The 24,372-nt window shown below is 45.0% G+C and overlaps 1 protein-coding gene across 2 annotated transcripts in view; it reads right to left on the minus strand.

The window, feature by feature from the left end:
- Positions 1 to 19,957, minus strand: part of LOC120989571 (methyl-CpG-binding domain protein 3) — a 141,845-nt gene extending 121,888 nt beyond the window's left edge. The window contains exon 1 of one of the 2 annotated variants that reach the window (XM_040417764.1): positions 19,818 to 19,957. In XM_040417764.1, coding sequence (XP_040273698.1) covers positions 19,818 to 19,885 — 68 coding nt within the window. In that variant the 5' untranslated portion in view covers positions 19,886 to 19,957. Of the gene's footprint in view, positions 1 to 19,775 lie in introns of both variants that reach the window. The other variant, XM_040417763.1, reaches the window with a different exon arrangement.
- Positions 19,958 to 24,372: the final 4,415 nt, after the last annotated feature.

The raw sequence follows: 24,372 nt of genomic DNA on the forward strand, positions 1-24,372 counted from the left end.
CTGGAAAGGGGGAGGGGGGGGCAGCATTGAGGGGCCAGCATTGAGTGTGTCACGGCCAGCATTGAGGGGGCGGACCGCAGGAGGCAGGAGATAAGCACTTCAGCGGCAGGCGGACACAAGGGGAGGCTTGGAGGGGCAGAGATGGGAGGCACAGATCGGGGGGGGGGGGGGCACGAGGACACATTACCTGATTTCAGAGCCTGAAACCGGCATTTTTTCACTACCGCAATCCGATTAGTTAGTCTGCACAGACTAACCAATCGGATCGATTGTCGGCAAGGGGCCACTCTGATTGGTCCCTTGCCAACATTACTGGACTGTATGCTGTCCGTGACAGCAGCAAGACAGAGGCAGAAGCTTTAATCCAAGCGCTTTGCAGCGCTTGGATTAAAGAGCTGGCTTGACATCTATACACGTGGTAGCTGCACGGGGTATGTGCAGCTATCACGTATATATACAGATTGCGGTCGTGAAGGGGTTAAGGGAGTTTAAGCTAGGGGGGCTGAGGTGGTTAACAACAGTGACCTCCGCAGCGGCCGACCCCTTTACGCAGTAAAAAAAAAAAGGGCTGGTTGTTATGGAAACCTGGAGTAAAACTGTGTTTATGGCAGTTGGGATTTGAAGAGAAAGACTTACAGGCTTGTATTGGCTGAGGTGGGTCATTTTTGGGGAATATCTCAGGAACGGTACTTCCTAGAGAGCTGAGACCCGGCCTAAAACCTTCCTAGACACTAAGGATCGACCGATATTGATTTTTTAGGGCCGATACCGATAATCTGTGAACTTTCCGGCCGATAGCCGATAATTTATACTGATATTCTGTGAATTTTCATTTTTTTTTTTTAAATAAAAAATTCCTACTCAAATCTTCTGAAAATGAATATTTATTGTTAATGTGTAGTTATTTTTTTGTAAATCTTAATTTTTTATTTATAATTCATATTTTGTTGTTTTTTTTTACTAACTATTAGCCTCCTTAGGGACTAGAATCTCTATCAGGGTTAATAGGACCTCACACTGTCCCTGCTGCTCTGTGCATAGTGCACACAGAAGCATGGAGCTTACCATGGCAGCCAGGGCTTCAGTAGCATCCTGGCTGCCATGGTAACCGATCGGAGACCCAGCATTACACTGCTGGGACTCTGATCAAAACTGCCAGTGAGGAGGATGAGGAGAGGGGACCCTGTGGCCACCAATGGTTAATACTGGGGGGCTTGGGGGGGGGGGGGGGGGGGGGGGCTGGGCAATGCGTCACCAATGAAGACAAGTCTCTCATTAATTCATATACAGGAGGCGGGAGCTGGCTGCAGAATCACATAGCCGGCTCCTGACCTCTATGAGCGGTAGCTGCGATCCGCGGCACGAGGGGTTAACTACCGCGGATTGCAGCTACTTGTCAGAGGTCGGGAGCCGGCTATGTGATTCTGCAGCCAGCTCCCGCCTCCTGTATATGAATGAATGAGAGAGTTATCTTCATTGGTGGCGCAGTGGCCACAGCCCCTCCCCTCCTCTTGTCCTCCCTCCTCTCATTGGTGGCAGCAGCAAAGGGGGGAGGGAGACACTGCTTCCTTCTCCCCTGTGCTGGTGAGGGAACACGGAGAGCGCTGTCAGCAGCGCGATCCTTGTTCCCCATACGTTATCGGTATATCAGCAAAATACTGTGGATGCCGATAACGTTCAAAATCCTTAATATCGGTAAAAACGATCCCTACTGGACACCTGATGTACCTGTGAGCCAAATTTGGTGAAGATCGGTCCAGTCGTTTGGTCGCGCATAAAGAACGTCCAGACAGAGAAAGAGAGATATAGATATAGATATATTTTAATGTAAAATTGGAAGAGGGGGCAATTTATACTTAATTTTATTTTTTTGTTTTTTACACTTAGTTACACTTTATTTAATAACTATTTCCCCCCCCCCCCCCCCCCCCCCCCTACGGGCTAGAACCTGGGATATTTTAATCCCTTGTCCTATTCATCCCAATAGAGATCTACTAGGGTGAATAGGACTTCACAGTCTCCCTGCTGCCCTGTGCACACAGCAGCAAGGAGATTACCATGGCAGCCAGTAGCATCCTGGCTGCCATGGTAACCGATCAGAACCCCAGGATTACACTGCTGGGGCTCTGATCATAACTGCCACTGTACCACCAATGAAGAAGATGATGCTGGGGAGCACACAACACTCAGGAGGAGGAGGCTGCCGCTCGCCGAGCTCACTAGCTCAGACGACACAGCAGTTTATTACCTCCCCATCCCGTCACCTGCTTTAATTAGCCACACATTCATTGGTGGCAGTGGTGCGGGCAGCTTCAGAGCCCGCTGACTTCATTGGGCTCAGCGGCGGCCGCGTCATAGGAGGCAGGGATTCCCTCCCTCCTTCTCCACTGTCTGGCCGGTGAGAACATAGCGCGCGCTGAGGGCCATGTTCTCTCATAAAAGCAGATACTAGAATGCGCAGTAGCGCAGCCTAGTATAAAAAAAATTAACATCTCGGTACCGAATTGAAACTGCCATAAAAGTATCGATTGGGTATCGAAATTTCAATACCTGAAACAACCCTAGTAGCAACTACCACCTGCCCTTCAGCAACTCCGTTCTAGTCATTTCAGTGGTGAAGCAGCTATATTGGAGTTGCTGTATGAAGGACCTTTCTGTAGCAACTATCACCTGTCTGGAAATTATGAACCTCCCTTCAGAAACTCCGTTCTAGTCATTTCAGTAGTGAACCAGCTAGATTGGACTTGCTGTATGGAGGACCTCCTAGGTGTAGGGGCTCATGCACACAAACGTACTTTTGGTCGCCATCACATCTGCAATTTTTGTGGGTCTGATGAGGACCCATTCACTTCAGCGGGGCCATAAATTATGCTGACAGCACACCCGTGTACTATCTACATCTGTTCCACAGCCCCTCAACAAAATAGAACATGTCCTATCCTTGTCCGCATTATGGACAAATATAGGACACTTCTACAAATTGCGGAATGCACACGACAGGTATCCACATTTTGTGGATCCGCAATTTGCAAACCACAAAAATGGCAATGGCCATGCCACTTCAATGGGTCCAGTGCAGTGTGGAACGGAGGCATGGAATGAAAGCCCACAGAAGCACTACTGAGTGGTTCTGTGGATTTCTATTCGTGCTTCCACAATGCAAATAAGTAGCGCATACGCTACTTTTTTGCGTTGCAGAACCTAGATGCGGATGGTGGGTACACAGATGGTGCCTGTCCATTGCGTAGCACGGAAATGGCCGACACACATTTGTGTGAATATGGCCTTAACCTGAGATACAGTTTCATCGGCAGCCTGTAAACATCCTAGTATGAGAGATCAGAAAATTGCAGTACAGGTCCCCTAAAAAAATTACATTAAAAAAAATATATATAAAAAATTCAAGGCACCTCCTAATTTTATTTACATATAAGAAACAATAAAAAAAATAAACATAATTGATATCTTCAAGGCCAAAAATGTCCGAACTATCAAAATGAAAAAAAAATTTACAATGTGCTATTAAATAATACAACTTGTCGCTCAAGAATAAGACATAATAAGGGCTCATACACACGACCATATTGCATCCGTTTTTTGCGGATCCATTGTGACATGTTCTATTCTTTTGTGGAATGGACACATAGAAACGAAATGCACATGTCATGTCTGTTTTTTTGCAGACCAACTGAAGCGAATGGTTTCGTAAACGGACCTGTAAAAAAAGGAACGGAAAGGGGGGAAAAATATACGTTTGTGTGCATGAGCCCTAAAGGCTGCGTGAAAAGAAAAGTAAACCGTTTTAGATCCAGGCAGGGAGGAAAAAACTAAAAACTTACTTCCTATTAACCAGAATAAAAAAATAAAATAAAAAAAAAGGATGAAAGATAAAATTCTGATTATATGTAAAAAAAAAAAATTAGAATATATATATATATATATATATATATATATATATATCTATCTATATATCTATCTATCTATCTCTATCTCTATCGTATCATTTATACATTAACCCCTTAAGGACACAGGGCGTATAGGTACGCCCTGATGTCCCGGTACTTAAGGAAACAGGGCGTACCCGTACGTCCTGTGTAGTTTTGATCACTGCCGCACGGCTGGCAGTGATCGGAACGGGGTGCCTGTTGAAATCATTCAGCAGGCACCCTGTGACAATGCCTAGGGGGGTCCTGTGACCCCCCCCCCCCCCGCATTGCCGATCGCTACAAACCGCAGGTCAATTCAGACCTGAGGTTTGTAGCGCTTATGCAAGTTTCTGATGCCTGTATTTCTAAGTTAACGCCCCCCCCCTGCAGCCCTCTGTGTTTTTGGGCCTGCAGGCGGTGCGGGAGTCAGGCGGCAATGTGGGGGGCGGGTGCGCAATCTTCTGTCCGCCCACCGTTTATGCTTAGGATGACCGAGCGGTTGAATCAGAGTGTCAGCTCATTGTCAGCCGTTTTAACCCCTTCCATGCGGTAGGGACCGCTGTATGGAAGGGGAGGGAGCTCCTCCCTCTCTCAGTTGTGGCAGACGGGGAAGGTTCCCATTGCAACAGGACGCCTTCTCAGGCATCCTGCTGTCCATGGTGCTGAACAGATCTGTGCTAAAGGCAGAGATCTGTTCAGACAAAGTGTGAGTGAAATAAAGTGCAGTACACTATATAGTGTACTGTACTGTATTATACAGACATCAGACCCAATGGATCTTCAAGAACCAAGTGGGTCTGGGGAAGAAAAAAAAAAGTAAAAAAACAAAAACAAACACATTTATCCCTGATTAAAAATTTAAAAAATTCAATTCCCTACACGTTATATTTCACCGCGTCCGTAAAATAAAAACTATGATGAAACTGAAATTTTGCCCACCTTACTTCCCAAAAAAGGTAATAAAAGTGATCAAAAAAGTTGTATGTACGCCAAAATAGTACCATTCAAACCGTCGCCTCATCCTGCAAAAAATGAGCCCCTACATGAGACAATGGCTCAAAAAATTATAAAAAATATGGCTCTCAGACTATGGAGACACTAAAATAAGTTTTTTTTGTTTCAAACATGATATTATTGTGTAAAACTTTAATAAATAAAAAAAAAGGTACACATATTAGGTATTGCAGTGTCCGTAAGAACCTGCTCTATAAAAATATCACATGATCTAACCCCTAAGGTGAACAACGTAAAAATAAAAAATAAAAATGGTGCAAAAAAAGCCATAATTTTGTCACCTTACATCTCAAAAAGTGTAATAGCAAGCGATCAAAAAGGTATATGCACCTTAAAATCATACCATTAAAACATCTCATCCTGCGAAAAATGAGACCCTAACTAAATCGCCCAAAAAATGAAAAAACTACGGCTCTCAGACTATAGAGACACTAAAATGATTTTTTGTTTTAAAAGTGATATTAGTGTAAAACTTAAATAAATGTAAAAAAGTAAGGCTACTTACACACCTGCGTTAGTTGCGAATCCGTCTGGTATCTGCACAGACGGATCCGCACCTATAATGCGAACACTTGTATCCGTTCAGAACGGATCCGTTTGCATTACCATGATAATGCAAACGGATCCGTTTCGACTTGCACTGAAAGTCAAATGGGAGGCGGATCCGTTTTTAATTGCACCATATTGTGTCAGTGAAAACGGATCCGTCCCCATTGACTTACATTGTAAGTCAGGACGGATGGGTTTGGCTCCTCATTGTCAGGCGGACATCAAAACGCTGCAAGCAGCGTTTTGGTGTCCGCCTCCAGAGCGGAATGGAGGCTGAACGGAGGCAAACTGATGCATTCTGAACGGATCCTTATCGATTCAGAATGCATTGGGGCTAAACTGACCCGTTTGGGCTGCTTGTGAGAGCCTTGAAACGGATCTCACAAGCGGACCCAGAAATGCCAGTGTGAAAGTAGCCTAAACATATTAGGTATCACATGACAGGGGCGTGGCTAGCAGAGGATGTGAGCAGACGTGCTGAGTAAAGCTCCCGCTTCACCTCGTCTTTTATCCTGAAAAGAACCCTTAAAAAACCGACTTTAACCTGCCACAGTTGAAGCTCTGGTGCTGCTGTCACCCGTCCGCCCGAAACTGAAGGTTTTTTTGCTGATTTGTGGGCAAAATGGGACCAAAGAAAGATTCTAGAGGCCCGAGCAGGGAGCTGCAAGATGGCGCCGGGCCTGACACGCCACGGCGCAGTGACCGCGCGAAAGACATCCAGCGGGAAGCGGCTGCTAAGCTGGGGAAGTTTGCGCACTCACCGGAACGTGAAGACTTACCGGAGTCAAGCGGGAAGCAAGACAGATCTTTGTCTCGGCTCGGCCATAACCGTGAGGGTGAGGAGAATAGCGCACATGATATTCCCGCCAGCAGTTCCAACAGATATGAGGTGCTGCGAGGCTATACAGAGGCAGATGATACCAACGCAATGGAGCCTGATATAGAGGAACCCACCCTTAAGGATGTGCTGAAAGCTGTTACCGAATGTGGAAAATCACTAACGGCACTGAGAATGCAGGTGGGCTCCATAAAGGAAGATGTGTCCATAGTGCGCCATGATCTGAAGCGCCTGGCGGACCGCACAACTGCCCTGGAGGGGAGAATGGAGGATATCGTACCCTCTATAAAAAGAGCCTCTGCTGATCATACACAGAAAATAGCCCTTCTAATGGCCAAGCAGGACGACCTTGAGAATCGTTCACGGAGAAATAACGTGCGTATAGTGGGGGTACCGGAGAAGATTGAGGGCTCTAACCCATCAGATTATTTTGAAACATGGGCGAGAGATACCTTTGGAAGAGAGACTGACACCTCTTTTCGCTGTGGAAAGGGCCCACAGGGTGCCTACCAGACCGTTACCACCGGGGGCCCCGCCAAGACCGGTTCTCATGAAAATTCTGCACTATAAAGATAGAGACATTCTCCTGCGTAAAGCCCGTGAACAGCCTGAAATAACCATTGGTGGCCAAAGGGTGTCGCTGTTTCCAGACTACTCGATGGAGGTCCAGAAGCGGAGATCACGATTTATAGATATAAAGAGGCGACTGCGCAGCCTGAACGTTCCTTACTCCATGATGTTTCCAGCGCGGCTGCGGATAGTTGCTCTGGGAAGAACCAATTTCTTCGAAGACCCCAAAGAGGCCCTCCGATGGGTGGACAGTCACGAAAGCCGTCTGAGAAATGCTGAACCACAGGCGGATGGCGACTGAAGGACGGCTGTAGCGGTTCGGTTTGTGTGACTGCATATATGCGAATGCGTGATAATGTGTCTGTGTGATTAGACAGTTTATACGTAGGGATAGCGGCTGCATTATCATCTACAGTTTATTGTTTTAATATGCCTTACACTGTTGAAAACTGTGTACTTTACTTACTTAATGGGTTCATATGACATTAGGCGAATTATAGCAGAGAGGAAGTGGAGAGCGGAAATGTAAATGTACTGTGAATTCTTAGAAGCACTGTATAGTTTTAAGAATCAGGGTGCGTCACGCTTCTCCCGCTAAAGGTCTAACATGTAAGAGGAGCTGGTGGTTCTGACACGGTTGACTCTTTAAACCTGCAGTCCCCTTGGGAGCAATAGCAGGGACCTGTCGGACACACCGGTGTCCTTGTCTTAGACTACCTTAGGTAGGAGTGAAGGAGGGGTCTCTTCCTTTCTCTCCTGTCTTGTCTTTTTGTTGTTTGTTCTGTCTGTCCTGTTTTTATGTTTGGGTTAAGTTAGAAACCAGGTTATGCAGGTATGTACTACTATTCTTAATGAGACCACAGTATAAACACGCTGTTGAGTCAGGTCAGACCAAGACCCGACTCATATATAGATGGAAGGTTCGTATTGATGGCTGGTAAGGTTACCTTTTTCAGCTGGAACGTCAGGGGAATTAAGGAAGCAAAAAAAAGGAGGGCAGTTTTAGATGGTGTTGGGAAGTATCAGCCCCTGATTTGCTGTCTTCAGGAGACTCATTTACTGCCAGACCAAACCGACATTCTTACACCGAGATGGGCTGCTCACTGCTTTCATGCCACCTATTCTGCCTATGCAAGGGGGGTTAGCATTTTGATACACAGATCTATCGCGTTCTCCTGTTTCTCCCAAAAAATAGATAGAGAGGGTAGATATGTGTACATACATGGCTCCTTATACTCAGTTGAATGTGTAATTATTGGTGTCTACATCCCTCCACCGTATTCCCCACAAGTGATGAAGCAGCTAATTGCTTTGATAGCGGAAAGACCAAATGTACCTACCGTAATGATGGGAGATTTTAATAACATACCTTGTTTGGCAATGGATACATTTTGGGCTTCCCCACAGGTTGTCAGCAGCGATCTCACTCCCTTCGGCCGGTTACTACAGGAGGCAGCCATTCTGGATTTCTGGAGGTTAAGGTACCCTGACACTAGGCAATTCTCCTGTCGCTCCAGCACATTTGGCTCCTTGTCCAGAATCGATTTCATTCTGGGCAATGAGGAAATGGGTCACCTATTGCATGACATTAGATACTTACCAAGACAAATTTCTGACCACTCACCAATCGTGGCGACCTTCCAGATGGTGCCGTCCGTGTCGCGCAGAACTACTCAATGGAAGTTCAACCCCTTCTGGTTGAATATCCTAGCCGATCTGTCAGATGTAAAAGATGATTTAACTGAGTTTTTTGAACGAAATCTCCCCTCTGCCAGTAAGATAATAGTATGGGATACGATGAAGGCCTATCTGCGTGGGATACTGGCTGCTAAAATTAATGGGCGGAAAAAAGAGAATAGCGCTTTAACCAAACAGTTGCTCCTAGCGGTAGAGACAGCCGAGAACAAATATATAGCGGATCCAAAGCCAGAGCTTGAAACTCAATGGAAAGAGGCGCAGCAGCAGCTAGATGAGCGCCTTCTTAGAAATGCCCGTAATAAGCGGTTCTTCTTGAAACAAACGTATTATGAAGAGGGGGAGAAGGCAGGTAGGATGCTGGCTCTGATCACTAGGGCTCAGCAGAAGTCTAATTATGTGGCGGCGCTGCGTGACACGGACGGCACGGTGCAGGTTAATACAGGGAAAATATCCCAAGTATTGCTGGAGTTCTATAGGAATCTTTATACCTCTAAAACTGTAGCTACAGGAGCCGACATCCGGAATTTCCTCCGTCCCTTACGTTTACCCACTTTGGATCAGGACCAAAGGACACTTTTAGACAGCCCCTTCACTTTGAGAGAACTAGAGGTGGCATTGGGAGACATGGCTAACAATAAAGCTCCTGGGAGTGATGGCCTACCTGCCGAGATTTATAAACAATTTGCCCCAATTTTATTGCCTAAGTTATTGGAAGTACTTAATGAGGCCCAATTGGTAGGTAAATTGCCTGATACAATGAACGAGGCGATTATAGTTGTTATACCTAAGGCAGGTAAAGATCCAGTAGAGGCAGAGTCATATAGGCCCATTTCATTGCTGCAAGCTGATATCAAATTGGTGGCCAAAATGTTGGCTAACCGTCTTAACTCGGTTATTGCCACACTTATAAACAAGGATCAGGCAGGTTTTATGCCAAACATGTCAACTGCAATAAATATCAGGAGACTCTTTCTGAATATTCAGGTGGGCCAGGTCCACGCCTTGAATGCGGCGGTCGCGTCTTTGGACGCGGCCAAAGCATTCGACAGCGTGGAATGGCAATACCTATTCCTGGTATTGGAAAAGATGGGAGTAGGATCAGTATTTATTGATTGGGTTAAAATGCTGTATGCAGGTCCTACGGCTAGAATACAGGTAAATGGGGGCCTTTCAGACATATTCAACTTAGGGAGGGGTACCCGTCAGGGATGTCCGTTGTCGCCGCTACTGTTTGCGGTGGCAATTGAGCCCCTGGCGGAAGCTCTACGCTTATCAACGGAGGTTAAAGGACTTACATACGGGTCGGTAACTGAAAAAGTAGCATTATATGAGGATGATTTGCTCATGTTTCTAGATGAATGGGAAACGTCCTTGCCAGCTGCCATGGAAATAATTAATAGGTTTGGACAAATGTCAGGTCTAAGAATTAACTGGTCAAAATCGGTACTAATGCCATTTGCTGATGGCGTGGCGGTAGATTCTGTTTCGGCAGGGGGGCTGCAAGTAGTGTCGAACTTTAAATATTTAGGAATACAGGTATCCAGGAATAATAGGGATTTTATAGAGCTGAACATAATACCATTATTAGATAAATTCAGAAAGAAAGTACAGACATGGTCGAAATTACCTCTATCTATGGTTGGCAGAACAAACCTGCTTAAAATGATCCTTATGCCCCAACTCCTCTATGTACTACACAACGCCCCCGTGTGGATTCCATTAAGGATGTTTTATACTTTCAATGCCATCTTTAGAGATTTGATCTGGAAGAAGGGAACTCCTCGGATTAAATTGAGTACCATGTGTAGGTCTAAGACCCAGGGAGGACTGAGTGTCCCTGACCCCCTGGCTTACTTTCTGGCGGCCCAAATGCAGCATTTGAGGGGCTGGGGTGAAGTAGAGAAGGTGAATAAGACAGGTACAATAGTAAAACACTTGCTTAACAGGAGATGCCTCCTATCAGCATTAGAGGAAGGTGCTTTTAAAGAAATAGGGAAGAAATATGGGGTACTAGATCTAATACATAGGGTATGGTGGAAAACCAGGAAAATGGCAGGAATCGAAGGATATACGAAGTATACTCCAATCTGGCCAAATATCATGTATACAGAACTTAATAAGGTTTCAAGCGTTAGGACATGGATGAAATTTGGTTTGGATAGGATATGGCAATTATTTGGAGACACGTCCCTTAAAGATTTCTCTACATTACAACAGGAGTTCAAATTGCCCAAATCCCTCTTCTATGTATACTTACAAGTGAGACACGCCATCCAAGTGCAGGAGCGGCAGGAGAAATTGGTGCCGGCCCAGAAGCATCTAATTATAGACCTCACGGCCACTGGTGGTGGCTTGGGGGGAGTGATATCGCTGCATTACCTTAGTTTGATGGAGGCCATACATAAAAAAAATCCGTTACAACTGTTTGAAAAATGGGAAAAAGATGTTCCAGGATTGAAGGAAGATCAATGGGAAAAGGTGCTGGCTGACTTTCCAAATATAGCGGTGAGTGAGGCCCATAGAGTCTCGCAATTGCTACTGCTTCATAGGGTATATAGGACCCCGAAAATGTTGTATAGAATAGGATTTCGTACTGATGATACATGCCCAAGGTGTGGTGCTTCGTCGGCGGACTTAATACACTTAATGTGGAACTATCCACGTCTACGCAGATATTGGAAGGAGGTGGTAGACCTCATTATTAAGGTTTATAAGATTTCGATTGAATGTTCTCCTATTGCATGTATTTTGGGATGTGTTGGGGAAGTGTCAGGTTCCAGAGAGGCCAAGTTGGCAATCCAGCGCATTCTATATCAAGCTAGGAAGAGGATAGCATCCAGATGGATAGCTCAAGACCCACCGGAGCTAAGTGAATTGATAACAACGACACACACCTTGGTGCAACTCGAGAGCTATGTGTATCAAAAAAGAGGAAATAACAAAAAGTTTAACAAAATATGGTATGCATGGATTGAACACTTTCATCTTACTGTTTAGTACAAACGACTGGAAAGGGAAAGAGAAAGGGAAGTTACAGGTAGTAATAAAGGAAAATGAGTATAATACAACATAAGGTACCTTATAAAAGTAATAAGTAGGAGCTGCTGTGCGAATGTACATTGGATTGTAATCCGGAATACGCTGTGGACTCTTTTCTTTTTTCTCTTCTCAGGGACAAACTGCACCTGGACTTTGGGGATGGGGAAGGGGGTGGGGAGGTTGGGGTGGGTTTATGTGTATTATTGCTTTTGTTCACATGTAAAAAAAGAAAAATTGATCTTAAATAAAAAGATTTGATCAAAAAAAAAAAAAACATATTAGGTATCCCTGCGTCCGTAACAACCTGCTCTATAAAAATAGCACATCTAAATAGCACATCTAATCTGTCAGATGAATGTTGTAAATAAAAACGGTGCCAAAACAGGTATTTTTTGGCAAATTTTCCATTTTAATCCATTTTTTCCCGTAACAAAGCAAGGGTTAACAGCCAAACAAAACTCAATATTCATTGCCCAGATTCTTTAATTTACAGAAAACACCCCATATGTGGTCGTAAACTGCTGTACGGGCACACGGCAGGGCGCAGAAGGAAAGGAATGCCATATGGATTTTGAAAGGCAGTTTTTGCTGGACTTGTTTTTTGACACCATGTCCTATTTGAAGCCCCCCTAGAGTAGAAACTCCAAGAAGTGACCACATTTAAGAAACTACACCCCTCAAGGTATTCAAAACTGATATTGCTAACTCTGTTAACCCCTTAAAGGGTTTCTGTCACCCCACAAAACTTTTTTTTTTTTTTTTGGATAGTTACATTCCTTATAGCGCGATATAGGAGAATATAATAGTCTTACTTACTTTCATGCGGCCGATTCTTTAGAAAACGAAGTTTTATAATATGGAAATCAGGGCTCTACCAGCAAGTAGGGCGTCTACTTGCTGGTAGCCGCAGCAGAAAACCGCCCCCTCGCCGTGTTGATTGACAGGGCCAGCCGTGATCTCCTCCTCCGGCCGGCCCTGTCAGTATTTCAAAAATCGCGCGCCTCTGGTCATTCGGCGCAAGCGCTCTGAGATGAGGAGGCTCGTCTCCTCAGCACTCCCTCAGTGCGCCTGCGCCGATGACGTCTTCTCTTTCGGTGATGTCATCGGCGCAGGCGCACTGAGGGAGTTCTGAGGAGACGAGCCTCCTCATCTCAGAGCGCCTGCGCCGAATGACCAGAGGCGCGCGATTTTTGAAATGCTGACAGGGCCGGCCGGAGGAGGAGATCACGGCTGGCCCTGTCAATCAACACGGCGAGGGGGCGGTTTTCTGCTGCGGCTACCAGCAAGTAGACGCCCTACTTGCTGGTAGAGCCCTGATTTACATATTATAAAACTTCGTTTTCTAAAGAATCGGCCGCATGAAAGTAAGTAAGACTATTATATTCTCCTATATCGCGCTATAAGGAATATAACTATCCAAAAAAAAAAAAAAAAGTTTTGTGGGGTGACAGAAGCCCTTTAAGTGTTCCACAAGAGTCAATGGCAAATAGAGATGAAATTTCATAATTTCTATTTTTTGATACTTTGCTTCACAACAAGTGTAATATAGAGCAACCAAAAATCATATGTACCCTAAAATAGTAACAAAAAAACTGCCACCTTATCCCGTAGTTTCCAAAATGGGGTCACGTTTTTGGAGTTTCTACTCTAGGGGTGCATCAGGGGGGCTTCAAATGGGACATGGTGTAAATAAACCAGTCCAGCAAAATCTGCCTTCCAAAAACCACACGGCGCTCCTTTCCCTCTACGCCCTGACATGGGGCCGTACAGTGGTGTACGACCACATATCGGGTTGTTTCTGTAAACCGCACAGTCAGGACAATAAATATAGAGTTTTTTTTGCTGTTAACCCTTGCTTTGTTAGTGGAAAAAATTGATTAAAATGGAAAATTTGCCAAAAAATGTAAATTCTGAAATTTCATCTCCATTTGCCATCAACTCTTGGGGAACACCTAAAGAGTAAATGAGGTTTGTAAAATCAGTTTTGAATACCTTGAGGGTATTCTATTATGTAAGCCTCACAAAGTGACTTCAGACCTGAACTGGTCCCTAAAAAGTGGGTTTTTGAAAATTTCAGAAAGTTTTCAAGATTTGCATCTAAACTTCTAAGCCTTGTAACGTCCCCAAAAAATAAAATGGCATTCCCAAAATTATCCAAACATGAAGTAGACATATGGGGAATGTAAACTAATAACTATTTTTGGAGGTATTACTATGTATTATAGAAGTAGAGAAATTGAAACTTGGAAATTTGCAAATTTTTCCAAAATTTTGGTAAATTTGGCATTTTTTTATAAATAAAAATGCATTTTTTTTACTCCATTTTACCAGTGTTATGAAGTACAATATGTGACGAAAAAACAATCTCAGAATGGCCTGGATAAGTAAAAGCGTTGCAAAGTTATCACCACAAAGTGACACTGGTCAGATTTGCAAAAAATGGTCTGGTCCTTAAGGTGAAATAAGGCTGTGTCCTTAAGGGGTTAACGGATAACTGTCGTATTTATTATAATTTTTTTTGTATTGGATTGTGGTGATTAATATCACCTTGGTGGCCCTATTTCAATTTTTCACTATGTATTCAATTACCCCTTAAAGGGAACCTGTCATGTGGATATTTGATTATAATCTAACTAATTATATACAATCATTAACTACTAAAAAGTGCCTTAGATGTATTCACTTACTGGTGTGACAGATGGTTACCTCATAATATACACACAAAGATGCCGCATGCTAATGAGCTGATTTCGGCGTGATGTCATTGAGTCCAGCGTTTATTTAATTCAGAGCTATAGCCACTCCCCTGCCCACCTGCTGCTGGTTCATATGGAAAATAACTGTCAATCAGCAGCAGGTAGGCGGGAAGAGACAGCAGCTCATGAATATTTATGACTCATCATTATCAGATGTTGACAGATTGACTGGGTCAATTAAAGAAAGTGACCCAGCATTGTGCTAAGAGAGTCACTTATTTATGTTGCCCTTAGTTAGGAGACCATAAAACTGGTGACAGGTTCCCTTTAATTCCACATTTTTGTTCCCTGTACTGCCTATTTTTACCTGTGCTTAACCCCTTAGTGACAAAGCCTTAGGACCAGGCCATTTTTTGTAAATCTGACCAGTGTCACTTTAAGTGGTGATCACTTTAAAACGCTTTTACTTATCCAGGCCATTCTGAGATTGTTTTTTCGTCACATATTGTACTTCATGACACTGGTAAAATGAAGTAAAAAAAATTAATTTTTTTGCATAAAAAAAATAATAATAATACCTAATTTACCCAAAATTTTGCAAATTTCAAAGTTTCAGTTTCTCTACTTCTGTAATACATAATAATACCCCCAAAAATTGTGATGACTACATTCCCCATATGTCTACTTCATGTTTGAATTATTTTGGGAATGATATATTTTATTTTTTGGGGATGTTACAAGGCTTAGAAGTTTAGAAGCAAATCTTGAAATTTTTCAGAAATTTACAAAAAAACAATTTTTAGGGACCACTACAGATCTGAAGTCACTTTGCAAGGCTTACATAATAGAAACCGCCCAAAAATGACCCCATTCTATAAACTACACCCCTCAAGGTATTCGAAACAGATTTTACAAACTTTGTTAACCCTTTAGGTGTTGCACAAGAGTTATTGGCAAATGGGGATGAAATTTGAGAATTTCATTTTTTTGCCTAATTTTCCATTTTAACCCATTTTTTCCACTAACAAAGCAAGGGTTAACAGCCAAACAAGACTGTATCTTTATTGCCCTGACTCTGCCGTTTACAGAAACACCCCATATGTGGCCGTAAACTACTGTACGGGCACACAGTAGGGCGTAGAGGGAAAGGTGCGCCGTATGGTTTTTGGAAGCCAGATTTGCTGGACTGGTTTTTTGACACCATGTCCCATTTGAAGCCCCCCTGATGCACCCCTAGAGTAGAAACTCCCTAAAAGTGACCCCATCTAAGAAACTACACCCCTCAAGGTATTCAAAACTGATTTTACAAACTTTATTAACCCTTTAGGTGTTGCACAAGATTTAATGGAAAAGAGAGATACAATTTCACTTTTTTGGCAGATTTTCCATTTTAATATTTTTTTTCCAGTTACAAAGCAAGGGTTAACAGCCAAACAAAACTCATTATTTATGGCCCTGATTCTGTAGTTTACAGAAACACCCCATATGTGGACGTAAACAGCTGTACGGGCACACGGCAGGGCGCAGAAGAAAAGGAATGCCATACGGTTTTTGGAAGGCAGATTTTGCTGGAGTGTTTTTTTTTACACCATGTCCATTTGAAGCCCCCCTGATGCACCCCTAGAGTAGAAACTCCAAAAAAGTGACCCCATTTTAGAAACTACAGGATAGGGTGGCAGATTTTTTGGTACTAGTTTAGGGTACATATGATTTTTGGTTGCTCTATATTACACTTTTTGTGCGGCAAGGTAACAAGAATTAGCTTTTTTGGCACCGTTTTTTTTTTTTGTTATTTACAACATTCATCTGACAGGTTAGATCATGTGGTAATTTTACAGAGCAGGTTGTCACAGACGCGGCGATACCTAATATGTATACATTTTTTTTATTTATGTAAGTTTTACACAATGATTTCATTTTTAAAACAATAAAAATGTTTTAGTGTCTCCATAGTCTAAGAGCCATAGTTTTTTCAGTTCATGGGCGATTATCTTGGGTAGGGTATGATTTTTGCGGGATGAGATGACGGTTTGATTGGCACTATTTTGGCGTACATACAACTTTTATTACCTTTTTTGGGAAGCAAGGTGGGCAAAATTTCAATTTCATCATAGTTTTTTATTTTTATGGCGTTCACCGTTCGGGTAAAGTAACATGACCATTTTATAGATCAGGTCGTTATGGACGCGGCGATACTAAACATGTGTAGGGGATTTTATTTTTTTCATTTTTAATCAGTGATAAATGTGTTTTTGGATTTTTACATTTTTTTGGACCCAGACCCACTTGGTTCTTGAAGATCCAGTGGGTCTGATGTCTGTATAGTACAGTACAGTACACTATATAGTGTTTTGTACTGTATTTTACTTACACTTTGTCTGAACAGATCTATGCCTTTAGCACAGATCTGTTCAGCACCATGGACAGCAGGATGCCTGAGAAGGCGTCTTGTTGCCATGGGAACCTTCCCCGCCTGCTCAGTTGTGGCCACAACTGCGCAGACGGGGAAGGGTAAGGAGGGGGGCTCCCTCCCTCTGTCACCCCATCCTGTCAGGGGGCTGCAAAGGCACAGCAGCCCCCCGATGGGAGAGGGAGGGAGCTCCCGACTGTTAACCTCTGCTCTTCCATACCGCGGTCCGTACGGACCACGGTATGGAAAGGGTTAAACGGCTGACATCGCATCACAGATGTCAACCGTTTATATCGTATACCCACTGGCCACCAACGATTATTCAAGGGGAGGCGGGCACCGCCCGCCTCCCGCACCGCCTACAACCCCCCCCCCCCCCCCTGCACCTCCCTCCGCCATCAAATCATTCAGGGGTGCAGGGGGGGGGGGGGTGAAACATATATATTTTAGGCATATTCAAGTTTCTGATCCCCGATCAGAAAGCGCAGCAAAACGCAGGTCTGAATTGACCTGCGGTTTGTTGCGATCGCCGACATGGGGGGGTCACGGGACCCCCCGATGCATTTAGCCAAGGTGCCTGCTCAATGATTTGAGCAGGCACCTTGTTCCGATCACTGCCGGCCGGGCGGCAGTGATCGGAACAACACATGATGTACCGGTACGTCATGTGTCCTTAAGGACTCGGGAAACATGCCGTACCGATACGTCATGTGTCCTTAAGGGGTTAAAATAGGGTTGCTAGGCATGGTCCGTCTATCTGTTGATAGACGGAGCACGCAGCGTGCAGGCTCACATTACTGACAGCCAGGGACTGTAAGTAAATGATTAAAGCCAGGTCCTCAGCAACAGCTGATAACAGTGCCTGGGCTGTGTGCACTTCTCCCTGTCCCTGCACTTCGCAGACGCTCCCTCACTCAGCAGAGCTGGAGAATGCAGAGTTGGAGCAGCGCACACCAGGGAAAGGAGATCTGCCATCTGCTCAGTGTATAAATGAAAGCAACATGTGGTAAGAGGACCCCTTTGTGCTGCAGGAGATTAAAGGGCTTCTGTCACCCCCCAAAACTCATTTTTAATTTTTGGGCATATTAAAATCCTTATTGTACGACTATTCAATATATAGGTCTCTTACCTTGTTCTGTGGCTTTGTTTTCATAAAAAAAAATAAAAAATTTAGCTTTTAAAATATGCAAATTACTTCACTACCAGCAAGTAAGGCTACTTTCACACGAGCGTTCGGAGCGGATCCGTCTGATGTTTTATCAGAAGGATCCGCTCCGATAATGCAGACGTTTGCATCCGTTTAGAACGGATCCGTCTGCATTATTACTTAGAAAATTTTCTAAGTCAGAAAGTAGCCTGAGCGGATCCGTTCAGACTTTACATTGAAAGTCAATGGGGAACGGATCCGCTTGAAGATTGAGCCATATGGTGTCATCTTCAAGCGGATCCGTCCCCATTGACTTCCATTATAAGTCTGGACGGATCCTCTCGCCTCCGCACGGCCAGGCGGACACCCGAACGCTGCAAGCAGCGTTCAGGTGTCCGCTCACTGAGCGGAGCGGAGGCTGAGCGCTGGCAGGCGCATGCATTCTCAGTGGATCCGCCTCCACTGAGAATGCATTAGGGCCAGACGGATGCGTTCGGGGCCGCTCGTGAGCCCCTTCAAACGGAGCGCACGAGCGGACACCCGAACGCTCGTGTGAAAGTAGCCTAAGGCGTCTACTTGCTGGTAGCCGCCGCATCCTCCTTTTAAAAAAAACGCCCCCTCCTCCAGTTAATTGACAGGGCCAGCGAGCGCTCTCCTCCTCCGGCTGGCCCTGTCTGCAATTCAAATCCCGCGCGTGCGCCTTACGTGTCTTCATTCGGTGCAGGCGCTCTGAGAGAAGGACGCTCGCTTCCTCAGCACTCCCTCAGTGCGCCTGTGCCGATGACGTCACCTCTAAACTCGAAAGAGAAGACGTCACTGAGGAAGTGCTGAGGAAGCGAGCGTCCTTCTCTCAGAGCGCCTACGCCAAATGAAGACACGTAAGGCGCAGGCGCGGGATTTGAATTGCAGACAGGGCCAGCCGGAGGAGGAGACGCTCGCTGGCCCTGTCAATCAACTGGAGGAGGATGCGGCGGCTACCAGCAAGTAGACACCCTACTTGCTGGTAGTGAATTAATTTGCATATTTTCAAAGCTTGATTTTTAATGAAACAAAGCCACAGAACAAGGTAAGAGCCCTATATAGGGAATAGTCGTCCAATAAGGATTTTAATATGCCCAAAAATGAAAAATTAGTTTTGGGGGGTGGCATAAGCCCTTTAACCCTTTAGGGGGAAGAGCTCTGGTTACTGACACTTTTGGGGGCTATTGTTACTGGCTAGTGCATGTGAGGAGCTCAATGCATTTTGGGTAGTGAGGGCAGGCGGGATTAGCCTCAGGGTGAGGGCAGTGATGGCCATCTTAACTGAATAGTGAAATTGCAGTTTTATGCAGACTGGTTGCCAAGGGCTGAATCTTATTCAATATGGGGTAAGTCAGTCTAATAGTAACTGATTCTGGAATATCATGTTATTAGTAACTACATATATTAAAATTGAAATTAGGATCTAAATGTGACAGTTATCCTTTAATAAACTCCTCTGCACCAATATTGATAAACGTGTTTCATATTCTCATTTCTCCAGCATCCTCCATACAGGAACTCCAATGTAGTCTGTTCTGTAGAGAAAGGACTAGAATGGAGTTTCTATCAGCAGGTCCTGCCAGCCACTCCATTCTAGTCCTGTCAGCAGTCATGTCCGTCTAGATTGGAGTTGCTCCTGCAGGTTCTACCTCCATTCTAGTTAACTCACTAGTGAAGTGTCTAGAATGGAGCTGCTAAAGGCAGGATCTGCCAGGAGCAACTCCAATCTAGACGCAGCCCTATTCTTACTGCTGATCCCTATCCTTGTGGAACACGCTGTTACCATACCACAACGCTTCAGAGGGACTTCCATCTAGGCCCCAATCACTACAATGGCTATTGTTCTACTAACTCAAATTAAACTAACCTATAATAGTAGACATCGCTCTTGCCTGCGGACAAGCCTGACCTGCGGGTCACCTCTTCTTTTTTCCAACCTTGAGGCAAAGCCGAGCACTCCCAACGTTTCCTCTCCATCCTGCTGCCAGTCACTCTCAGGGAATCCAACACGCTTATGATAGACACTAGAATGGAGTTGATGGAAGGAGGTTTGTAACGTCACTAGTCACATGCTCCTTCATGGTCACATGACCAAATGTGGGCAGTGCGCAGCCCTGTATTACACAGAGCGCCATGGGGAGCAGGTGAGGGGCAGCATATGGATTTCATATATGAGGGTACAGGTCTGGGGATGGCATGTGGAGCACTCAGGGCAGTGGGCTTTATGGAGTGCAGACATATCTGGGTAGTGGAGTGGAATTTGGTGCGATTACAGGAGTTTATATCTGTAAGGAAGGGGCATGTGGTGTATTCTGGGGGCCATGAGGGTGCAGATCTGGGGGGGCTTTATGGGGTGTAAGTCTGTGAAGGGGGCATGTGGTGTATTCTGGGAGCCATAAAGGTGCAAATCTGTGTGTGGGGTGGAGGGCTTTATGGGGGGTATGTGACATATTCTGAGGGCCATGAGGGTGCAGATCTGTGTATGGGGGTTTTATGGTTTGTAAGTCTGTGAGGGTGGCATGTGGCGTATTAGGGGTGTCATGAGGGTGCAGATCTGTGTGAGGGGGCTTTATAGGGTGTAAATCTGAGGAGGGGGTATGTGGTATATTCTGGGGGACATGAGGATACAGAGCTGTGTGGGGGGGGGGGCTTTATGGGGTGTAAGTCTGTGAGGGGGCATGTGGCATATTTGGGGGACCATGAGGGTGCAAATCTGTGGGGGGGGGGCTTTATGGGATGTAAATCTGTGGAGAGGAGCATGTGGTATATTCTGGGGGACATGAGGATGCAGATCTGTGGGGGGGGGGGCTTTATAGGGTGTAAATCAGTGGAGAGGAGCATGGGGTATATTCTGGGGGACATGAGGATGCAGATCTGTGTGTGGGGGCTTTATAGGGTGTAAATCAGTGGAGAGGAGCATGTGGTATATTCTGGGGGACATGAGGATGCAGATCTGTGTGTGGGGGCTTTATAGGGTGTAAATCGGAGGAGAGGAGCATGTGGTATATTCTGGGGGACATGAGGATGCAGATCTGTGTGGGGGGGCTTTATAGGGTGTAAATCGGAGGAGAGGAGCATGTGGTATATTCTGGGGGACATGAGGATGCAGATCTGTGTGTGGGGGCTTTATAGGGTGTAAATCGGAGGAGAGGAGCATGTGGTATATTCTGGGGGACATGAGGATGCAGATCTGTGTGTGGGGGCTTTATAGGGTGTAAATCGGAGGAGAGGAGCATGTGGTATATTCTGGGGGACATGAGGATGCAGATCTGTGTGTGGGGGCTTTATAGGGTGTAAATCGGAGAGGAGCATGTGGTATATTCTGGGGGACATGAGGATGCAGATCTGTGTGTGGGGGCTTTATAGGGTGTAAATCGGAGAGGAGCATGTGGTATATTCTGGGGGACATGAGGATGCAGATCTGTGTGTGGGGGCTTTATAGGGTGTAAATCTGAGAAGAGGAGCATGTGGTATATTCTGGGGGACATGAGGATGCAGATCTGTGTGTGGGGGCTTTATAGGGTGTAAATCTGAGGAGAGGAGCATGTGGTATATTCTGGGGGACATGAGGATGCAGATCTGTGTGTGGGGGCTTTATAGGGTGTAAATCTGAGGAGGGAGCATGTGGCATATTCTGGGGGCCATGAGGGTGCAGATATAGGGGGGGGCTTTATGGGGTGTAAATCTCTTGTATGGAGGCGGTGGGGCAGAGATGGTGACCTGTTGTTCAGGGAGGGTAAAGATGGTGATCTGTGTGGGGGGTTCAGGGGCAGAGAGGGGTAGGTAGATTTTCCAGCGCAAAATGTTCCATCAGATCTCACTACCCCTGAGTGCACACGTGCGCACGTGCGCAAAATCATGAGGAGCAGTTCATCCTTAGCAGTCACCACATAGCAGAGCTGAGTGCAGAATATCGAGGTCACCACATAGCAGAGCTGAGTGCGGGATATTACCCCAATATCCTGCACTCAGCTCTGCGGTGTCCCCCAATATCCTGCACTCAGCTCTGCTATGTGGTGACCTCGATATTTTGCTCTCAGCTCTGTGGTAAGGATGAACTGCTCCTTATGATTTGTGTGCGCGTGCGCACTCAGGGGTAGGGAGATCTGATGGAACATTTTGCGCTGGAAATTCTACCTACCCCTCTCTGCCCCTGAACCCCCCACACAGATCACCATCTTTACCCTCCCTGAACAACAGGTCACCATCGCTGCCCCCTCCAGCACACAACTGCCATCTCTGGGGGGGCGGGCGGTAGGTGAAATTTACGGGCCTCTGCGCACTGCCCGCAACCTCATTGGCTGGGCACGTAGGGACATTTCACAGTTCTCTGCACTGCATGTGAACGCGCCAAGGGGTAGGTGAGATTTATGGGCCAATGCGCATGCACGCCGAGGGTAGCCAAAAATTATGGGCCATTGCGCATGCGTGACTAAACGAACGGTCATACTTTGGTGGAGCTATTCTGAGCTGCGCTGATTGATCTCATCTGATTTATTACTGCAGTACGTTAGAAGGCTTACCAGGACACAAAGTAAGGTATTTTATTTTTTTACCAACTTTACAATCTCTACCCCATCAGTCCTATATAGCATCAGTGACAGCCTTGTCTGCGCAGTGTATATTGGGGGGTCTGTGAAGTATATTCTGGTGGTCTGTGAAGTATATAGGGGTGGCCTGTGCATTAGATATTGGAGGGTAGATGGGGGCAGTGTTATTATATAGGTGGCTGTAAGTTACATGTGGGGGGGCAGTGTATTATATTTTGGGGCTGTGCAGTACGTGTGGCCTGTGTGTTAGATGTGACCAATTGTAGTTTCACTAACAAATCTTCATTTCCTAGACCTCATATGCCATTACATGCTTTTTGCTACAAAACTGCAGCGATCTAGTCACTGAGAGAAGGATGAGAAACCGGACCCCAGCCAGAGGGCCTGTCCCACATCTGCAACCAAATCAGTCGGTCAGTGAATTGTGTAATCTCCGTCTCTGTGTGCATTGGTAATGTCTAGTACTCCCAATTCTTATATTTAATACGGTGTCTCCCACAATCCTCGTGTCTGTCTACTGAATATATGGGGACCATCAGTCTGATATGCCATTTAATCTAATATTTTTTTTTTTTTTTTTTGTGTGACAACTCTGACAAGCTTATGCAACACGAAGTACATGAAGTATAATAAAGAAGGCAATGTTTTAGGCCCGCGTCCTGGGTGTAGTATTGAAGGAGCATCTGATACATGACAAGCTGCTCCTGTTTGCACAGCTACTGCAACATAGTGTACTGTGATCACCGCTAGTTCAAAGGTAGGTAACCTTAGTCAGTCCAGATGCAGTGAATTAGATCTCCCATAATGCTGGGAATGCATTATGAGATGTGTAGTCCAAAATATCTGGAATACCAAATGAATGAAAAGTATGGTGTGTGCGAATGGTCAGTAACAAGGGTTGAAGCCTTGACGTGGTGTTACTGCTCACATGTGTATCCATCTGCCAATTCAACCTATGTGATTGGCTGTAATAATAATGAGGTAAACCATAATTAATGTGAAGATGGATAATTAAACTACCGTGTCTCCTAAACAACGCTTATACTGTAACTGTGTCTCCTAAACAATTCTTATATTTATGGGGATTCATCAATGGTTAAATCTGGTGTTCTATACTCCATGACACTTTAATCGCGGTGGGGTGGTAAGGTAATAAAGAGTTCTAGATATAGCACCCTCGTTTGATCAGGTTTCAATCATTATATGTGAGACTGTTTTCTAAATTCTAGATGAAGTTTCCATTTGCTGAGGGAGGCTGTTTAAAGGGAACCTGTCACCAGTTTTATGGTGTCCTAACTAGGGGCAACATAAATAAGTGACTGATTCTCTTAGCAAAATGCTGGGTCACTTTCTTTAATTGACCCAGTCAATCTGCCAACATCTTATATTGAAAAGCTCCAGCTGATAATGATGAGTCATGAATATTTATGAGCTCCTGACTCTCCCCGCCTACCTGCTGCTGAGTGACAGTTATTTTCCATATGAATCAGCAGCAGGTGGGCAGGGGAGTGGCTAAATCTCTGAATTAAATATACACTGGACTCAATGACATCATGCTGGACTCAAATCAGCTCATTAGCATGCGGCATGTGGCATCTTTGTGTGTATATTATGAGGTAACCATCTGTCACACCAGTAAGTGAATACATCTAAGGCACTCTTTAGTAGTTAATGATTGTATATAATTAGTTAGATTATAATGCAAAATATATACACATGACAGGTTCCCTTTAAAGCATTATACACTAAGTGCAGTTTCCAGCTAGGTACAACCAGGTACGGGCAGGAAGTATATATTTTAGTATCCTCTGGCTCCTCCTCAGTGTCGTCCCCTCCCTCCATGTATGATACGGATGAATTTTCATGGAAAGCCATATAACCGTTTCTGGGAATACTGTCAGGGCGTGTTAGTTT

The sequence above is a fragment of the Bufo bufo genome, chromosome 2 (genome assembly GCF_905171765.1).
Source record: "Bufo bufo chromosome 2, aBufBuf1.1, whole genome shotgun sequence".
In the NCBI taxonomy this organism is placed as follows: Eukaryota; Metazoa; Chordata; class Amphibia; order Anura; family Bufonidae; genus Bufo; species Bufo bufo.